Source organism: Panicum virgatum, chromosome 1N (genome assembly GCF_016808335.1).
Source record: "Panicum virgatum strain AP13 chromosome 1N, P.virgatum_v5, whole genome shotgun sequence".
NCBI classification, from domain to species: Eukaryota; Viridiplantae; Streptophyta; class Magnoliopsida; order Poales; family Poaceae; genus Panicum; species Panicum virgatum.
Window position 1 is genome coordinate 7,841,562 of NC_053145.1, and position 18,798 is coordinate 7,860,359.

At 46.2% G+C, this 18,798-nt stretch overlaps 3 protein-coding genes and 1 pseudogene across 4 annotated transcripts; 3 read left to right on the forward strand and 1 right to left on the reverse strand.

The window, feature by feature from the left end:
- Positions 1-2,022: 2,022 nt before the first annotated feature.
- Positions 2,023-7,219, forward strand: LOC120654967. The gene is made up of 12 exons (XM_039932658.1): positions 2,023-2,954; positions 3,056-3,258; positions 3,341-3,538; positions 3,629-3,700; positions 4,059-4,154; positions 4,624-4,703; positions 4,797-4,872; positions 4,946-5,156; positions 5,406-5,599; positions 5,680-5,785; positions 5,871-5,960; positions 6,252-7,219. The coding sequence occupies exons 1-12, from the start codon at positions 2,411-2,413 to the stop codon at positions 6,986-6,988; spliced, it is 2,607 nt and encodes an 868-aa protein (XP_039788592.1). The 5' UTR covers positions 2,023-2,410; the 3' UTR covers positions 6,989-7,219.
- Positions 7,220-8,453: 1,234 nt separating this feature from the next.
- LOC120654968 (zinc finger A20 and AN1 domain-containing stress-associated protein 8-like) lies at positions 8,454-10,246 on the reverse strand. 2 transcript variants are annotated; one of them, XM_039932660.1, is made up of 2 exons: positions 10,084-10,246; positions 8,454-9,324 (listed from the first exon to the last, which is right to left on the reverse strand). In XM_039932660.1, the coding sequence occupies exon 2, from the start codon at positions 9,310-9,312 to the stop codon at positions 8,797-8,799; it is 516 nt and encodes a 171-aa protein (XP_039788594.1). In that variant the 5' UTR covers positions 9,313-9,324; positions 10,084-10,246; the 3' UTR covers positions 8,454-8,796. The 2 variants fall into 2 exon arrangements, with proteins under 2 accessions (XP_039788594.1, XP_039788593.1); XM_039932659.1 differs by having other exon boundaries at positions 10,078-10,237.
- A 3,596-nt stretch (positions 10,247-13,842) lies between these two features.
- LOC120653252 lies at positions 13,843-14,502 on the forward strand (annotated as a pseudogene).
- A 764-nt stretch (positions 14,503-15,266) lies between these two features.
- On the forward strand, positions 15,267-18,568 carry LOC120654969 (chaperone protein dnaJ 6-like). The gene is made up of 8 exons (XM_039932661.1): positions 15,267-15,604; positions 16,892-16,990; positions 17,075-17,176; positions 17,257-17,316; positions 17,405-17,511; positions 17,630-17,712; positions 17,893-17,983; positions 18,094-18,568. Exons 1-8 carry the CDS (start codon positions 15,494-15,496, stop codon positions 18,293-18,295), a joined length of 855 nt encoding a protein of 284 aa, XP_039788595.1. The 5' UTR covers positions 15,267-15,493; the 3' UTR covers positions 18,296-18,568.
- Positions 18,569-18,798: the final 230 nt, after the last annotated feature.

The window sequence follows — 18,798 nt, forward strand, 5'->3', positions numbered from 1 at the left end:
CTTGGTTAGTGGTATGCATGGATTTTATTGAGGGTCTTCCTAAGTCACATGGGCATGATTCCATTTTGGTGGTCATTGACAAATTTACCAAGTATGCACATTTCTTACCACTATCTCATCCTTTTACTGCGTTGTCAGTGGCTCAATTATATTTCAACAATGTGTACAAACTCCATGGGCTGCCACAAGCCATCATCTCTGACCGTGACAGAATTTTCACTAGTGCTCTTTGGAAAGAATTGTTCAAACTCTCTGGCACTGATCTTCTCATGAGTTCTTCTTATCACCCCCAAACGGTCGGGCAAACTGAGCGTTTGAATCAGTGCTTGGAGGCATTTCTTCGCTGTACTGTCCACTCTTGTCCCAACCAGTGGTCTAAATGGATTTCATTGGCTGAATATTGGTATAATACCTCTTATCACAGTGCTTTGGGTCTCACTCCATTTGAAGCTCTTTATGGCCACCCACCTCGTCATTTTGGCATCACAGATCCTCAGGAGGTGCTTGTTCCAGATCTGGCTGAATGGTTGAAAGACAGACAGCTTCTTACTCGCCTGATCAACCAACAACTCTCTCGTGCCCAGTAACGTATGAAAAAGCACGCTGATACTCATCGGTCTGAAAAGGAATTCATGGTGGGGGATTCTGTGTTCTTGAAGTTACAACCTCACATCCAATCATCCGTGGCTACCCGTAGTAATCAGAAGTTGAGTTTCCGTTACTTTGGTCCATTCACCATCCTGCAACGCATTAGAGCTGTGGCCTATAAGTTGGACCTTCCATCCACCTCCCAGATACATCCAGTTGTGCACGTTTCGTTACTCAAGAAATATGTTCCACCTCAATTGGTTGAAGCTTCAGATCTTTCTACTGTCTGTACAAACCCTACAGCTGATTGTGTTACCATTTTGGTTCTCGACAATCAGCTGGTCCCTCACGGTAATTCTGTGGCTTTTGGTTCAATGGAACTCGGTTTCTCACATGCAGACATGGGAAGATGAGTTCGACATTCGCCGTCGCTATCCTCAAGCACCAGCTTGGGGTCAAGCTGCTTCTGAAGGGGGGAAGACTGTCATGACCAAGAAGGTACACAAGAGTGCTCCGTTTGGCTCAGCGACAGGCGCGCAGACAGGCGAACGAGTGAGGCCGACACTAGCTTAGTTATCGGCCCAGCAGAGGCCCATTTCAGTAGCTTGAGCTTGAGTCTGGTATAAAGGCAGCGATTTCATTCTGTAACGGGGAGGAGAAACACAACTCGCATTTGACTTGAATGAACACAATGTTCATCGTCTTCCCCACGGTTCCTTCCGTGTTACTCTGCTTCCTACCCCAAATTCTCTGCTATCTCTCCCCAAATCTGTTCTACACATATCTAGATCGTAACACCTTGATCTTCTGACACTGGAACGATACTCATCGCTGTGCATCCTGTTCACCCATCTGGTGTCCTCTGGTGTGAGTGTGACTGGCGTGGTCTCTTCCTCTTGGGCCTTACGCACGATTGTTCTGTAGTCAGAAGAACTAGGGGGCTGTTTGGTTTGGCGCCTACGGCGCCACACCGCGCCACACATCGTGCGCCGCAGGTGTGGCGGCCGAATCGGCCGCCGCAGGTTAGGCGCGGTGTGGCGCCGTAGGCGCCAAACCAAACACGCCCTAGATGCCATGTCCAGATAAGGCAAACAACGGGGAAACAAGATCGAGTAGATGCCAATGCCATGTCATGTCCTGCGCACGCAGCAGCATGCCAGGATCCCGGAGTCTCCGACAGAGTAGGTTGTGACCTGACGCATCCGCTCTCCTCCGGTTTCGGTTGCGAGCTCCGCGGCCAAGTTGCCATCTCCGCCCCTGGGTCGGAAAGGGGCAGAGAAGCTTTCTCTCCTCGACGTGATGCCGACGCGCCACTCGCTGCCGTCACGGTCGGCTTTGCGGCGGACCGGCGGTCGCGTGCAAGCAAGCGGCTCGCGACGATCACGGCGGATTGGAACGGGCAGACGGATGGATGGGTGATGATGGCTTCGCCTTGCGGCTCTTGGGGTCCAAGAATCCTCGGCTATAAACCGTCGCTCTCCGCGATGCGCGTTGGTCGCCCGCCACTCTTCCGGCGAAAAAGGGGCGATACCCCCTTCTTCTTCTCGCGGCGGAAGCATCACTCTCGCAGTCTCACTCCCGTGTAGCGAGTGGACTTCATCTCCCTGTTGCTTGGGAAGAGGCGAGGGCGGGAGGCAGGGTCGTCTTCTTCAATCCTTACTTCCTCCGATCTTTGTTACCCTATCGTGAACTGCTTTCCCGCAATTCTCGGTTGAATCGCCGATTTTTTTTCTGCTTAATCTTTATCCTCCTCGCCCTTCTCAAGTGGGTGTCGGTCAACTGAGGACCGGGTAACGAGTGGGTCTTGGCAAGAAAGGGGGTGATGGCGCGAGGGCCGGGCGTGCCGGTGGCGGCGGTGGTGATCTTAACCGCCGCCGCCTGGCTCGGCGCGGAGGGGAAGACCTGCACGAATGCGTTCCCGGGGCTGACGTCGCACACAGAGCGCGCGGCGGCGCAGCTGCGGCCGGAGCCGGCGTCCAATCACCACGGCCACGAGCATGGCCAGGAGCAGCACCTCACCCACACCGACGAGTCCACCTGGATGTCGCTCATGCCGCGGCGGGCGCTGCGGCGCGAGGAGGCGCTCGACTGGCTCATGCTCTACCGCAAGCTCCGGGGCGCCACCACCGGCGCGCCGTTGCCCGGCGCGGCCGGCGCATTCCTCTCCGAGGCGTCGCTGCACGACGTGCGGCTTGAGCCGGGCAGCCTATACTGGCAAGCCCAGCAGACCAACCTGGAGTATCTGCTCCTCCTGGACGTCGACCGCCTCGTCTGGAGCTTCCGCAAACAGGTCGGACTGACGGCGCCGGGAACGCCCTATGGCGGGTGGGAGGGCCCTGACGTCCAGCTCCGGGGACACTTTGTTGGTGCGCCACTGCATCTCAGTTTGATTTCGATTTTGCAGAGTTTACCTAGAACAATTGTGCAGCTAGACTGAATTTCAGTGCCTTGATGTTCTTCTTTTCAGGGCATTACCTGAGTGCTACTGCAAAGATGTGGGCTAGCACTCACAATGATACTCTTAAAGTAAAAATGTCGTCTGTCGTTGACGCTCTCTACTATTGCCAGAAGAAGATGGGCACAGGGTACCTGTCGGCCTTCCCGTCCGAATTCTTTGATTGGGTTGAAGCCATCAGGCCTGTCTGGGCTCCTTACTACACAATCCACAAGGTGCAAGGGGGTTTCAGTTTATACTTGATTAATACGTGAATGAACATTACCGAGTTGAGTGGGTGTAATTTTTTGTTTGCAGATTATGCAAGGCCTTCTTGATCAATACACAGTGGCTGGGAATTCCAAGGCTCTTGACATGGTGGTAAAGATGGCTAATTATTTCAGTGACCGGGTGATGAATGTCATACAGAAATACAGCATTGAGAGGCATTGGGAATCTCTCAATGAGGAGACTGGTGGGATGAATGATGTGCTCTATCAGCTCTACACGATAACGGTGAATTGCCATTTGTTGCAAGTGTAGCATCGATTAATACAGTTACGTCTGCAGGCTAGCTGATATGCTTCCTTTCTCTTAATTGAGCAGAATGATCTGAAGCATCTGACACTGGCTCATCTCTTCGATAAGCCGTGCTTTCTTGGGCTGCTTGCAGTTCAGGTCTGCAGAACACTGATCTGGTTTCCTAGTTGTGAATCTTCAGCTATTTAGTGATAGCTAGGATTGTGATTAGATAACAATAAATGACTAAAATAGAAATTAACCTGTTTCAGTTTTAAGTATGTTAGTGATTACTACTTCAGTTTAATTTGTTTATCATACGGCAGTCACTACATATCTATATATCATACAGACCTAAATTATGCCATTATTGAACTGGTATTACCATGTACAGGGTATACTTTCATTGAAACTGAACTTGGGTTCCTACTAGATCAATCAATGGACTAGAATTACTGTTCCTCTCGAGGGATTTTGTTTCAGTGATAGCCTTGTGTGTGTATGTGTTTCATTTCAGGCCGACAGTATTTCAGGCTTCCATTCCAATACCCACATTCCAGTTGTCATTGGTGCGCAGATGAGGTATGAAGTTACAGGAGATCCTCTTTACAAGGTAAAATTCATTGCAAATTTTATTACTAGAGAGCTGAATATTCCGTTCATAAAAAGTGAGGTATCTGTTATGGGATGCAGACATAAGTGCATGCTGTTATTAGTTTAGATTATGATAGCGATTACTATTCAAAAGGGGAAACAAGTGGACTATTTGACTCCCAAATTCCCATATAAGTATGTTTGTCAGGTTATGAGAACATCAAGATATGTATGACACTAGCTGTTATTAGTGAAATTCTGAGCTGGTCAAGCTAGAATGTTGTTCAAATTTTGGAAATATGCTAGACATTGTACACATTCAGCATAGCTGTTTAGATTTATATATATGCTTCTTTCTTTTATGTCCATTTTAGCCTTTTTGTCTATGAGTGTATGTTTCTGAAGTAGTACCGGCTTCTGTTCTTCTGTTTCTCATTTGTTCTCTGCCATTTGAGTGAAGCTGACCATAAGCCTCATTTTTGAAACAGCAAATAGCGACATTCTTTATGGATACAATAAATTCTTCTCATAGCTATGCAACTGGTGGCACATCTGCCGGAGAATTCTGGTAATATAGCTTGTATGATGCCTGATTAATGACCTCCATAGAATATCAACAGTTATATTTGGCAAGGAGCTTATTCTCTTAATTGATTTTCAGGACCTACCCAAAACATTTAGCTGAGACTCTGAGTACTGAGAATGAGGAATCCTGCACCACATACAACATGCTTAAGGTTGTTAAATTATCAAACCACCCTAAACATTTATTTCTTTTTAAGAAATGTGTCATATTAAAACCATGTGCAGATTTCTCGCAATCTATTCAGATGGACAAAGGAAATAGCATATGCAGATTATTATGAAAGAGCACTGATAAATGGTGTTTTAAGCATTCAAAGGGGGACAGATCCTGGTGTGATGATTTACATGCTACCCCAGGCCCCAGGACACTCAAAAGCTGTGAGTTATCATGGTTGGGGAACAAAGTATGATTCTTTTTGGTGTTGCTATGGGACAGGTAATATAAAAACCGCCGGCATCTCTATTTTCTGCCTTGGTGTGAATACTTTGCAGCAGTAATTACTAATTATTATGCTTTATTTCAGTCAACTGTGTTCTATCTCTTATTTTGATTCCATAAGCTAAAGGCAGTGTCTAGCCCCTTCATTTATACCTTTTTGCTTTATATATCAAACTGTGAAAGTTAGTGTTGCAATTATTCTCGAGCAGATTGTTTATTTTGAAATGTTATGATTTCCATCTGCAGGTATAGAATCCTTTTCAAAACTTGGTGATTCTATTTACTTTGAGGAGAAAGGAGATACACCTGCACTAAACATCATTCAGTACATACCAAGCACTTTCAACTGGAAAGCAGCTGGGCTTACTGTTACTCAGCAAGTCAAAACCCTCAGCTCTTCTGACTTGTATCTTCAAGTTTCACTATCCATTTCTGCAACGGTATTTATTTTTCAATTGTTTATACGTGAAATTCAGATAAAAGCATCTGCAGTCAGCTCATTTGTTTTCTGTTTGTTCAGACGACAAGTCAGTCGGCCAAACTGAATTTTAGAATTCCATCATGGACATCTGCTGATGGTGCAGGAGCAACTTTAAATGACAAAGATTTGGGGTCGTTATCTCCAGGTAAAGTCATTCCATTGTGTTTAATATTCAAATTATCATTGATCTTCTAAGGCCACTTCATTACCTGATCTTATTCTCTGAGCAGGATCTTTCCTCTCAATTACCAAACAGTGGAACTCAGAGGATCACCTATCACTACGCTTTCCCATCAGGTTAAGAACTGAAGCAATTAAAGGTAATTTCATGATAGTTCAGCAGTTACCTAATCTAGACTAACTTTAAGCTCACACGCTTATTCATAGCAAAATATATGTATCAAGATTTGCCGAAACGCCCTGTAATTTGGAATGGAGGGAGTATCACAATGATAACCAGTGGTGGTGCTAAAATACATAGGACCCTAGTAGAAATAATGGATTTTGCTACCATGTGTGCTACTTCTGATATTTTTGTATAGCTAGAATCTTGATCCAAATAGATTTTAGAGGAACTTGATCCAAATATTAATTGCTAACTTTCTGTTCAGATGACCGGCCGGAGTATGCGTCCCTTCAAGCAATCCTATTTGGGCCATTTGTTCTTGCTGGCCTATCCACCGGTGACTGGGATGCAAAAGCTGGCGATAGCAGTACAATTTCAGATTGGATCACCGTTGTCCCTTCAGTGTACAACTCACAGCTGGTAACCTTCACACAAGTATCCAATGGGAAAACATTTGTCCTCTCAAGCGCAAATGGCTCCCTAACAATGCAAGAGCGACCTGAAGTTGACGGCACCGACACCGCCATCCATGCAACATTCAGGGCACACCCTCAGGACTCGACAAAGCTTCATGACATGTACAGCACAACCATGAAGGGAGCTTCCATGCTGATCGAACCATTTGACTTGCCAGGAACTGTGATCACCAACAACCTCACCCTATCTGCTCAGAAGGGCTCAGATTCCCTCTTCAACATAGTACCCGGGCTTGATGGAAATCCTAACTCAGTTTCCCTAGAGCTCGGGAACAAACCAGGGTGCTTCTTGGTGACAGGCGTGGATTACCCTGCAGGGACGAAGATTCAGGTCAGCTGCAAGAGTTCTCTTCAGAGCATTGGTGGGATACTCGAGCAGTCGGCAAGCTTTGTACAGACTGCCCCACTGAGGCAGTACCATCGTATCAGTTTTATCGCAAAGGGACTGAAGAGGAATTTCATCCTGGAACCCCTGTACAGCTTGAGGGATGAATTCTACACGGTTTACTTCAACATTGGAGCCTGAGTCCCCAAAATTACACTTGGGGTTAGAAATTATACGGAATAATGCACAGCCTCTTTCTTCTAGTACAATGTAGTTTAGAACAGGCAATTAAAGAGGAAACAAGCTGTTTCCTGGGTATCCCTCTCATATACATTCACTTACTGCAATACCGAGACCAGTTCTTGAGTGAGAAAGTTATTTGAGATTATGTGCATTTTTCACAGGTGAAGAAACCATCGATGAGTTTGTTAACCTTATGTATCTCGGTAACTGAAGGTGCTGCTAAATGTTTCGTCCTGAAGTGCTCTGCTGTTTACCCTGAAACCGGGTTGCTATCTAACTTCTGGCTGGGTAAAGAAAAAAAAAGGTGCCATTGGGTGTCTGATTTGCAACTAGATAATCCCCATGGCTAAGGCTGCTGAGCTCTGCAACTGTTTTCTCCAGGTTGCATACTCTACACTATAATGGCAGTTTTATAGTAAACTGATCAGAGCAGGTAACAACAGCTAGTGCCATAAAATACATCCCCAGCTGCTGTGAGAGTAGGACGACAAAGCTGAGATCCTATCCATTCTCCCATAAACAACCAAGGAATCTCAAGGCGATCAGGCTTCTCTATCATTCCTTGCATTCTTTAATCCAGGGCAGCTCCACACCCGGCAGAAGAGTTGCTCAATGTTCCCATCATGTCTAAAGAGACACACCCACAAATTGAGGAGCAAAAATATTCGTCCCCTGCGGAAGAATATATTTTTTCGTACAAATTACTATCTTCTTTGCAAGTGACAAACCATACGAAAACAAGTTTGTGTAGACTTGTTCCAATTCTTTGCAGGTAACAATCATACAAAACAATGTTTCAAAAAAAAACAATCATACAAAACAAATTAGGTTTCGTTCCAATCACATGTAAAAAGGAAAGCCGCATGTTCCCACCTGTACTGCTGTACAGACTAGAAAGAGATGGAAGAATATGAATTGAGAAATGTTCCCTTGCAAGCAAGACGCTTTGTGTAATGATTTTTCAAAAAAAAATGATGAATTAAAGCATTCACCAAGTAATTGTATCTGTGAAAACTGTGTCTTAATACAGAATCAGCATACCCAACAACCTAGTTGGATCCTGATACAAATCACAGCTCCCCAACAAACATGATTTTGAGATCCTGTGTTCATCCACAAGACAAAGAGTCCCCTCATTGCATCCTTTAAACAGCTTAAGAAATGGAAATAGGTTGCTTCCTCTTCAGAGCAGGAAGCATACCAAAACTTCATGTGTACTTTCTTTCAGATGGTTAGATCTACAATACCAAATACTTGAACATGACAGAGCACTGCCTGAGAACCATCAGGACCCCCTCTTGATCTTTAGTCCTCTGAATGGAATCACAAGCACACATGAGATCGCAAAACAGGTTGGTTGAATAAGAAACAGGTAGAGGCATAAATGAAATATCACAAAAACCAACAGAACAAAAAAATAGACTTAAGAGGAAATATTGCAGACCATTGCTGATTACTATTACTGATTGGAATGTAACACGCATGAGACAGTAGTACATTACAGAGCTACCTAAATGGAAATGCCACAATACCGACTGAAACCACCATGAATAACTGAATAAGCTTACACAACATAGCCAACACGCAAACCATTTTGGACTCGACTGAGGATGACTTCTTGCAGCTGCCAGGATGCGTGAGCATCATAGTGTTGAACGACTCAGGGATGTGGCAGCAAACAAGAATGGGATGTTCAATGATAAAGCAGCAAAGATGCATGATTGAATCTTGCAGATCGCAACCCATTTCGTTCCCCATTGCCCCCTTCAGATCTTTTCAAGCTTCTCCGCCTTCACCACAGGATTGGCCTTGGCAATCGCATCCCTAGCTGCAGTCTGGTAGTCAAACTGGCAGTCATGTTTGTCGGAGTAGCGGTGCAACGCACAGTACATGTTACCGCATCGGCAGTTGAATCCCGTCAGACCAACCCGCTTCCTACAGGTTGCGCACCGGTTCGGACCTTCCTTGGCCTTGGGGATAATGGCAGCAGCCTCGCTGGTTTCAGCTACAAATGGAGGCTGCACAACAATAGTCTTCTCCTCAACTTGAGCAACCGCCACCTCTGCGGTTGCAGCTATGATAGGGCCTTTCCCACCATCACCGCCATTGACAATGCTATCAATGGAGGAGGCAGCCAGCTGGGAATGCTCCTGCTTCATTATCATCTCCTTGTGGCACTTGGAGCACATGTTCATGGTGGCCGCACTGCCAAAGAAGCCACAGTTGTTGATGCATAGTATTGGGCCCTCCGGTTGCTGGCAGCCCGTCTCCTTGTGTTCCATGACTACTATAAGCTGCATTTAAACAATCAATGTAAATGACCACAAGGTTTGTAACTTCAGAAAACATCAGTCATGCAGGGATTGCACTCGATGAAACAAGATCCTAATTTGCAGGGATTGCATCGCAGAAGTCACTATCTCAAAGTATCCTGCGCAATACAAATCAACCCAACATTCCTAAACAAATCAGGGTATATCAATTCAAATCTTTGGAAAAAGTAAAAAAAAATCCATGAGGATGTAAATCGAGAACAACATGCACCAAATCTACAAAGTAATTTAACTAATCCACATCTAAAACAACTAAATACACGCGATTTCCACGGAACAAAATACTTAAATCACTAGTAACATTTAACAGCCCCACGAACTTTAAGAAATCAGACCAAAAAAATACAGGTAAGGCTAATCATTTCGCCAGGAGATACAGCCTTAAATACAAATTTAAAAAAAAATAACAAGAAAAAAAGAACGCGTTTCCATTCCCCCCCCCCACCCCAAAGGACTTCCACCTGAACAGAAGAAACCACCAACCTTAGACCAAATCAACCCCCGAACCCTGGAAGCGCCCGTCCCCTTGGCGATTCCACGGCCCGTGGAATCCCCCGCACCAACGAATCAACACCCAAAAAACATCACAAGTCAACCGCTCAGATCGATCAAGGGACGTCGAATCAGGCCCCGAATGACACAGATCAAGCCTTCCCAAACAAATCGCACATGAAAAAAGAAAGGTAAAGCACGAGATGGGGGAGCAGAGCAAACCCAAACCCTGCGCGAGGCGGACGCGGAGGCGGAGGAGGCGGGCGGGGATTGGAATCGCAAGGAGGAGCCTCGAAATGGGGGCGTCGTCGGGCCAGGGAAAGGTGGGGGAGCCACTGAGCCAGATAAAAAGGGCGGATCCGAGGGGAAGTTACCTCCGTGACCCTGGCATTTCGTATTATTTGCGGTTGGTGGCGTGGAGTGGCCTGGGCGAGGTGGGGTAGGCGCCGTCCGATCGCGGGGGCGTGAGCCGACGGACGGATGGGACGGGTGAGTCTGTGGATTTTTTAGCGAGGTCCCTGCTGGTCGCTGGTTTATTTGGAAGGGGTCCCTTTTCTTTCTTGATGGGGAAGAAGGAGCGGCGTGGCAGTCCTTTTTCTTCTACTTAGCCGTTAATGCTGGAGCAATCGATTTCAATCTTATCGTGAGGCAAGATTTGGCATCGATTGAATTTTGAATGACCGTGTGTGTACGACTCGGATGAGTTCCACAAGCGCCTACCGTATAATAATATAATGACGTACCGTTTTTATACGCAATATCAATTTTAAGATGCAACATTACATGTGTCGGTTTGATGTATATTATGTTAGAATTAGCTATCGGCACATCACAATTATGGTAGCTTTTTGAAAGCATGATTGCAACAAGTGCACTAACTATTTTAGAACGTTTACATAGTTCGGTGTCACAGCATATTCTATTACGCAGTTATCAAGACTAAAATGAAGCTAGGAAAGTGTAATGGCAACGAAACTCATCTCTATCTCATGAAACTCCATCTTCTCTCCTTATAAATGATCCTGCCATATTAGTAAATTTGCTGATGCGGCATAAATTTAATATCCATGATACTTTTATGAAACTTCCACCGAAACTAACCTAATTCTCACTAACATTTCTAGTTGATTGGTCCTTTGAGCTCTTATGATTATAAAAAAAATACATTATCATGCACATAAAAACTCAAAATGAATATTGTTGTGTAGCATCGCTACACAACAACCGTAAATTTTGGTCGTTCTCTCAAGAGAACATCAAAGTAAAAAAGAAAAAACTTCTAAAAAAACTGCTATTTGGTAATCTCTAGTCCTTATAATGTGTCGGTTATCTTAAAATTATATAGTCCCGATTATGGGCTATAAGAGCATGCCGCCTCTTGCCACCTTGGAGTGGTCTTGGAATTTAAATATTGAGCAATTTATCAAGACCAAAAGGGTACCTATGCAAAAGGCGGAGAGATAATACGTGGACACGTATTGCCTTATGAAAAAGAGAGAGGAAAGAGAAGCTGATGGTGATGGTAGGCAGCCGGTTGCCCGGTTGCGGCACGGTTCGGTTCCGCTGACGCTTCTCTGGCACTGCCAGGCCCACACACAGGCCACGATTTTTTGCCCTTTCGAAACGAAGTTTAATGTTAGGCGCGTTTGGTTGCGCGTTGTAAAATTTTTGAAAATATATCTTTTAATATTTGAAGTAATAAACATAGACTAATTACAAAAATAATTACAGAACTCGTATGTAGCATTACTGTAGCAATTTAGCATCTAATTACAGCCTAATTAGGTTCATTAGATTCGTCTTGCCATTTACAGACAGCAGTCGCAATGCATTTTTTATTTCATCTAGATTTAAGTCTCCATGCAGGTGCCGGAAAAAAAAATTGGAACTTTAGTTTTTGCAACCAAACACGGGCTTAGTCGTTGGCGGCAATCTCAGGCCCCGTTTGGCAGGGCTCCGGCTCTTCCAAAAACAGCTCCGGCTCCTCAGATGGAGCGGCTTCTCTGGTGGAGTTGGAGCCGTTTTAGAAAATATTTGGCAAAACAGCTTCACTTGTTAGATTGATGTGTAAGCCGCGTGAAGCCACGATTTCATGGCTTCACCTTGCCTGTGTAAGCCGCCGATGGCTTCAGAACCGGCTTCACACGTGAAGCCGGTTACAAAACAAACGTTTGGGAGGGCTTCACCTGAAGCCGCTCGTGAAGCCGCCGGTGAAGCCCTCCCAAACGGGGCCTCAGAGAGCATAGAAAAATGGTACACGTGTGGTTGCTAGTGTAGAACATGAGTATGATCTGGATTGGACAACAGATGCTGGAGCTACAGTATGGTTTGCAATGCATAGATCTTTAGGGTAAGAATATCTCTTCTCTCTATATTTAGAGTAGGTTCGATAACTTTGAGTTAGAGCATCTTCAAGAGACTTTAATCTACTCTCTAAATTATTGTTTAGAGAGCCATTTGAGTTAAAATAATTTTCTCTATTCTTGTAGTTTACAACATCTTTTCTATATCTTGTATGTAGTCTAGAGAGTCATTTGAGCAAAAATAATTTTCTCTATCCTTGTAGTTTACAACAGTGTTTCTATATCTTGTATGTAGTCTGAAGAGTCATTTTCGCTCTCCATGTTTAGATAGCGAGAAATCCGGAATATATGATGTATATATTTAGCTGTTCAATTGAAGAGGCTATTGGAGGACATTTTCTCATCAAAAACTCTATTCCTGTAAACTAGAAAAGATATAAAAAGTCTTTTGAAGATGTCCTCATTAAATTGTTTCTAGGTTATGATCGGTTTCATCTAACTCTAATTTTATTTTTATTCCTTGCTATATTTGACACCTGTGTAGAGCTCATGAATTTTTCATGCTAAACATAGAAATTTTTTCTTAAGCAATATTGCTCAATTCAATCCAACGACTCTTCATTTCTAATTTCCCATCAGCATCTTCCCGGTTCTCGCTACGATGCACGGCCGCATGGTGACGAGCCGACGACGGCACCGTGGCAACCGGCAAGTTCTTCGCCCCTACATCGGCCAATCCCAAGACCAACGTGTGATTTGAAGTTAGGTTTACCCCAAAGCCTCAATCACTTAGAATATTTTACTTGACTTAGAAAATTAATTAGGAGTTTGATTTTAAAATTTAAATTTACCAAAATAATTTATAATTTAGAACAAAAGAAGTGTGAAGACTCCGCATTGTAGCACACTCCCGCACGGGCCGTGGCAAAGCTCGTGCGCCATCCAAGCTCGCGCCGGCATGGCCCGTGGCGGCGGATCTTGCGGTGGAGGATATCAGGGCAGCGAATCGAGGAGCAGGCGACAGAGGAGGAGCTCATAGTGGAGGCGAAGGAGGAGCTCGTGGTGGATGCGGAGGAGGTAGGAGCTCGCGACGAAGAAGGGGAAAACAAAAGAACGAAGCAGTATGCTTCATAAATGATGGTAGTGGGTAATTTTTGGGAAATTGATGATCTCATAGTTAAGAAAAGCACCTCCTTTGCTGCCGTGAGAAATGAACCGAATGAAAACTGCTTTTCTTGAAAGCACTCAAGTCATGATACCTGGAAATCAACTTGGTAGTGGTCTGGGCTGAGCCCGGTTTTAGTGGGCTGGTTTTTCTATTTGGGTTCAATTGGTTTGGTGTCTAGTGGATCCACACATTTACTGGGCTGGTTTGGTTCGGTTTCTCTTTTAACCAATTCAATTCGGTGCGTTTCGGTCTGAAACCTAATCCTCTAATCGTTGCTCCCGTCGCTGCGGGCTGCGGCTAGAGGGCTCGTGCACTGCCGGGGCCGCCCCTCCCATCACTACAGCCAGAGTGCTCGTGCGCCCGCTGGGGCCGCCCTTCCCGTCGCTGCGGTCGGAGAGCTCGTGCTTGCGCCCATCTTGCTGGTGCCGCTGCTCCCCCGACGCCGTGGCCGCCGCTGCTGCTAGGGGGCTTTTGCACCCGCATCTCCGGAAGCAAAGCAAAATCCCCACCAGGCCGCCCCCTCCCCACCAAATTGCTTGCTGCTGGGGAAAATTCGCCCTTCAATAGGAGGGATCTGGCCATGGAGTCCCTGTTCAGGAGGACGACGGCGACTGGCGGCGGCTTCGACGCGCTCAAGCGTCTGGGCCACATCTCCCCTGCCGTGCAGTCCCACCTCAAGCACGCAGGTCCCTTGCCTCGCCGCCTTCTCTTCCTCTGTTTCGATGCCATCTCACTCGCCGCCGCCATATTGATTGCTTGCTTGCCTCACCTAGACCTCCGCGCTGGCCTTCTCCGCGCTCGGCGCCTACCTCCACATCGCCCTCAATGTCGGCGGCACCCTCACCACTGTCGGCTGCCTGGCCGCCATCGCCTTCCTCATCTCCCTCCCCGCATCCCAGCACCAGGAGAGGAACCGCTTCGCCTGGCTCATGTCCGCCGCGCTCCTACAAGGGGCCTCCGTCGGCCCGCTCCTCGATCTAGTCCTTCACTTGGACCCGAGGATCCTAGTCACGACCTTCGTCGGGACAGCGATTGCTTTCGGATGCTTTCTCGGCTGCTGCCATCATCTCCAAGCGCAGGGAGTACTAGTACCTGGGCGGCTTGGTCTCCGCTGCCCTCTCCATTCTTTTCTGGCTACTCAGCTGTCAGACTACACAGCGTGAGATGGTGGGTTGAAACTGTTTGTTGGGAGGTGGGCTGGTCCAATTTGGTTAATATGGTGTATGCAGTTTGGTTTAATTTAGTTTTGGAAGATAGTGGGTGGGGTGGTTTGGGGTGCTATAATAATATTATTGAAATGGTCCGGTCCAGTAATGGTTTGGGATGCCAAACCACTAGTAGGTTGACCCGGAAGTCATACCCCTGAAAATCCAACCAAACACCCGCTATCAAATTTCTGGCTTCGCCGTCCTGCCCCACCTCCGTCCCCAGCCTTCCGCGCTGGCCGCTTCTTGCCACATGATCCCGGCCACCTCCGCGCCCGACGCCTTCGGACGGCCGCCTCCACACGTGTGGCGGGCTCCCGGCAACCTCCGCGCAGGCTGGCCGCCCGCCACCTTCAGCCAACGCCAGTATAAAGGGTGGAAAAAATCGACTCCGACACGGAGTTGAAGGGCCTGATTGGATCCCCGCATAGGGGTCATCCAAGCTCGCCGGATGCAACTTTCATCTGATTACTTATCTGCACTACGTTTCGGGCCTGGCCCTGACGATGCAAACTGCACCACCGGGCCTAGCTCCACAGATACAACAAAATCGACCGTTTCTGACGGGCCAGGCTCGCGAGATGCAAAACGAGGGGCAAACGTGCAGAGAGAAAAAGCAAGTACGAGCTAGGCAACCAAAGGCAGTTTCTTACTAACCTGTCCGTTCAGATGCAAACCAAACAAAAGGCTGTTGCATGTAGCAGGCCTGGCCGACGTGAGCATGTATGAGTGAGTGGTGCGAGCCTGGCTGTGTTCATCCGAGAACCAATCAGGCCCGAAGCTACCAGATTCCCTCCCAGCGCGCGACACCCAAAAGGGCGGGAAAATTTTCCGCGCACCCGCGCTGCCTTCCCCTGTATAAAGGCCCCCCCAATCGCCTCCACCATTCCTTCCGGTTCCCCATTCCCCCATTCCTCACCAGTCACCCCCGCAGCCACCGATCCACCACCGCCTCCAGTCAAATGGGCCGCAAGGGCAGGAAGGCTAGGGTTTCGCGCGACGCCGACGCCGATGGCAGCGAGGAGGAGTGGGCCGCCGCTCCGGCCGCCACCGGGAGCAAGAGCCTCTACGAGGTAAGGCGCCCTCCGAACCCTAGCTGGGATCTCGGCCAACCGCAGGGCGGGAGGTTGCGTGCTGGGTTGGGTTTGGTTGCGGTGTTGGTGCGGCGCTCGAATCCTGTGACTGTGAGGGAGGTTTAGGGTTCGAGGGCGAGCGAGGGCCCTCCATATGCCTGTTCGGTCAGCTGGATTTAGATTAGTCTTCTTGTAGTGCTATGTCTGGTTATAATTATCCTTGAATTGGCGAATCTTGCGGATTGGCTAGTTTTGGTGTTGGTATCTGAGGAGTTGAGATAACATGTTTGCCAATCGCAAACTGGTGAGCCTGCTGGTAATTTCTGGGTGTTGGCTCACATTGGTAAACAATTGAATTGTACATATAGGCCACTGCTTAATTGAAATAATGATTAAGCATTGGGGATTCAGCAAAACAGGGGAATGTTAAAGTTGCAATCATGTATAGGGAAACTGTGGGATTGCCAAGAGAGAGTTACACTCACTGGAATTTTTCTTTTTTAATCCTGTAACTATGTTATCATGCTTTAGTTAGCTCATTGGTATTAGCTTATCTTCGCGCTGTATCTGTATGACTGTATCTAGTATCCTGCTTGGGGGTAGGAAGAGGAAGGTATGCAGGTGGAATTGAGTATTAAGGCAATCAATTGCTATGAGAAGTGTTAGAACTGTCAAATTGTTATGTGCCTGGATACGAAGAGGCTGGCATTTTCTCATATGCTGCTATGTTAATTCAGGGATTAGTACTTTAATATGCTGTAGTTAAGTTTAAAATGCTTCTTGTTTGTCTGGTGAACTGTTTTGCTTTCAAATTTTAAAAAAAAGTTTGCCCATCTGGTGGACCACACAAGGCCTTGGCCATTTGTGGTTCATGCCTAGCAAATTCGCCCTTTTGTAACCAGAATAATAGAGCTTGCAACCTGCATTTACTTATATTCGCTGCGTGCTTTCACTGCTTTTTTTTTTCTTGATCTGCATTGTCACTTTAGACCTGTAGGTAGTGCTTACTACTTGATTGTACTTAGCTACGCATAAAGATGCAGCTCAAAATAAGACCAAGTATGCTCATTGTGGAAACACCCTGAACTGTAATTGATGGGGACTCTTTTGGTGCCTGTTTAAGATGTATTTTCAAATGTAGTTAATGACCTCAAATGAGATAAAGTCCGAACTGTTTTAAGTGCAAGTGTAGAGATTATGATTCACAGTTCAATTTCTCATTGTTCTCTTTGCAGATCAGAAGTTACTAATTTAACATCTTGTTTCTTTTCCTTACTTTGCTTAAAGATCTTAGGGGTTGAGAAGACTGCTTCACAACAAGAAATAAAGAAGGCATATTACAAATTAGCTCTTCGGCTTCACCCAGATAAGAATCCTGGGGATGAGGTAGGATCTCAACCCTAAACTGTGGATATTATCCTAACATAATTTAGTGGCTTGTTTCTCAAGTGGAATGTTATTTGATGCCAGGAAGCCAAAGAGAAGTTTCAGCAGCTGCAGAAGGTGATTTCCATTCTTGGAGATGCAGAAAAGAGGGCATTGTATGATGAGACAGGCATTGCTGATGATGATGTGAGCACCTCTTTTCTAGTACTTAACTTTCTACTTTTGAGATTGAAGCAATATTTTCTGAACCTATTCTGTCCTCTTAGGAACTGGTTGGAGAAGCTGCAGACAATCTCCAAGAGTACTTCAGAACAATGTACAAGAAGGTATGTTTCCTTCTATATCAATCACATGCTAATGCTGTCTATGCATTTGCAGTGTTTAACAAATCAATCTTTTAACCAATTTTCCCAGGTCACTGAGGCTGACATTGAAGAATTTGAAGCTAAATATAGAGGATCAGATTCTGAGAAAAAGGACCTGAAGGATCTTTATACAAAATACAAGGGCAACATGAACAGGTGATTTCCGTGAACTAATATCCTTTTGCACTTGATCAAACTTTTATTCTGAAGGCTGTGAGCAGGTGCCAAACATCTTGGTTTGTTTTCTATCTTGACATGGTTCCCTTCTATGCAGGCTTTTCTGCTCAATGATCTGCTCAGAACCAAAGCTTGACTCCCACCGTTTCAAGGATATAATCGATGAGGCAATTGCTGAAGGTAAAACACTTAGTTGTAGATGCTGCTCTCTATTTTCCGTTATCATTGATCGATTTCACTCTGTTTTTATTGAGAAAATAATGCCAGTTAATTGCCCAGTTTATGCATGTTTACTTGTTTACTGAACCTGCTGATTGAAATATCTTTCTAAAACTATTCGCCATTTCCTTTCTATACCAGGTGAGCTGAAATTAACTAAAGCATATGAGAAATGGGCTAAAAAGATATCCGAGATGGAGCCACCAACAAATCCGTTAGAGAGGAGAATCAAGTAAGTTGTTACTCCTAACAGAACACCTGTCATTTGATACCCTTACCCTTAGGTGTTGCATGTAGCTACCATTTGCTCCCAACTCAATGTTGTTTTGAACTCCATGGCAGGAAAAAGAAGAAAACTGAGGAGAATGATCTGATCCTAGCCATCTTGCAGCGCAGGGTGGAGCGTAAAAACCAGTTCAACTCCAACATCTCATCCATCATGTCCAAGTGCGACCCCAAGGCGAGCAGCTCGGAGCCCACGGAAGAGGAGTTTGAACAGGCGCGGCAGAGGCTGGAGAGCAAGAGGGCCAAGAAACGCAAGTGATGCTGCTGCCAGCCTCCTTGCCCAGTGCGGCTGTGCTGAACCATCATCTGGTTATAGCATCAGGATGTAGCCAAACTGATTGCAAATAACTAGGGTAGATTACCATCTGGGTTTCTTTTCTTCTCCTCTGAGCTAGTACAGTAGGTTTGTATGTTTATCGCCATTGCTGGGCGGGAAGCTTTAGCTGCTGGAATCTTTTTCGCGACCGTTAGCTGCTGGAATCTGGAAGTATGAGTTCCGTAGCATCTGGCAACTGGATTGGTTATTTTGGTACCGAGCTATGGCCCTGTTTGGGGGAGTTGGAGCTTCTCCAAAAGCTCCATTTGGAAAAGCTCCACCGGCTAGTTCAAAAAGCTACTTTTTAGATAAGCTAGAGGTCTGTTTGGCGGAGCTTCTTGACCATCAGCTTCTATCTCCTCCCTCCTTCCTTGCCCGCCGGCCTCCGCCACCATCGCCGTGCTCGCCCTCCTCCGCCGCCCTGCTCGCCGCCCGCCGTGTAGCCC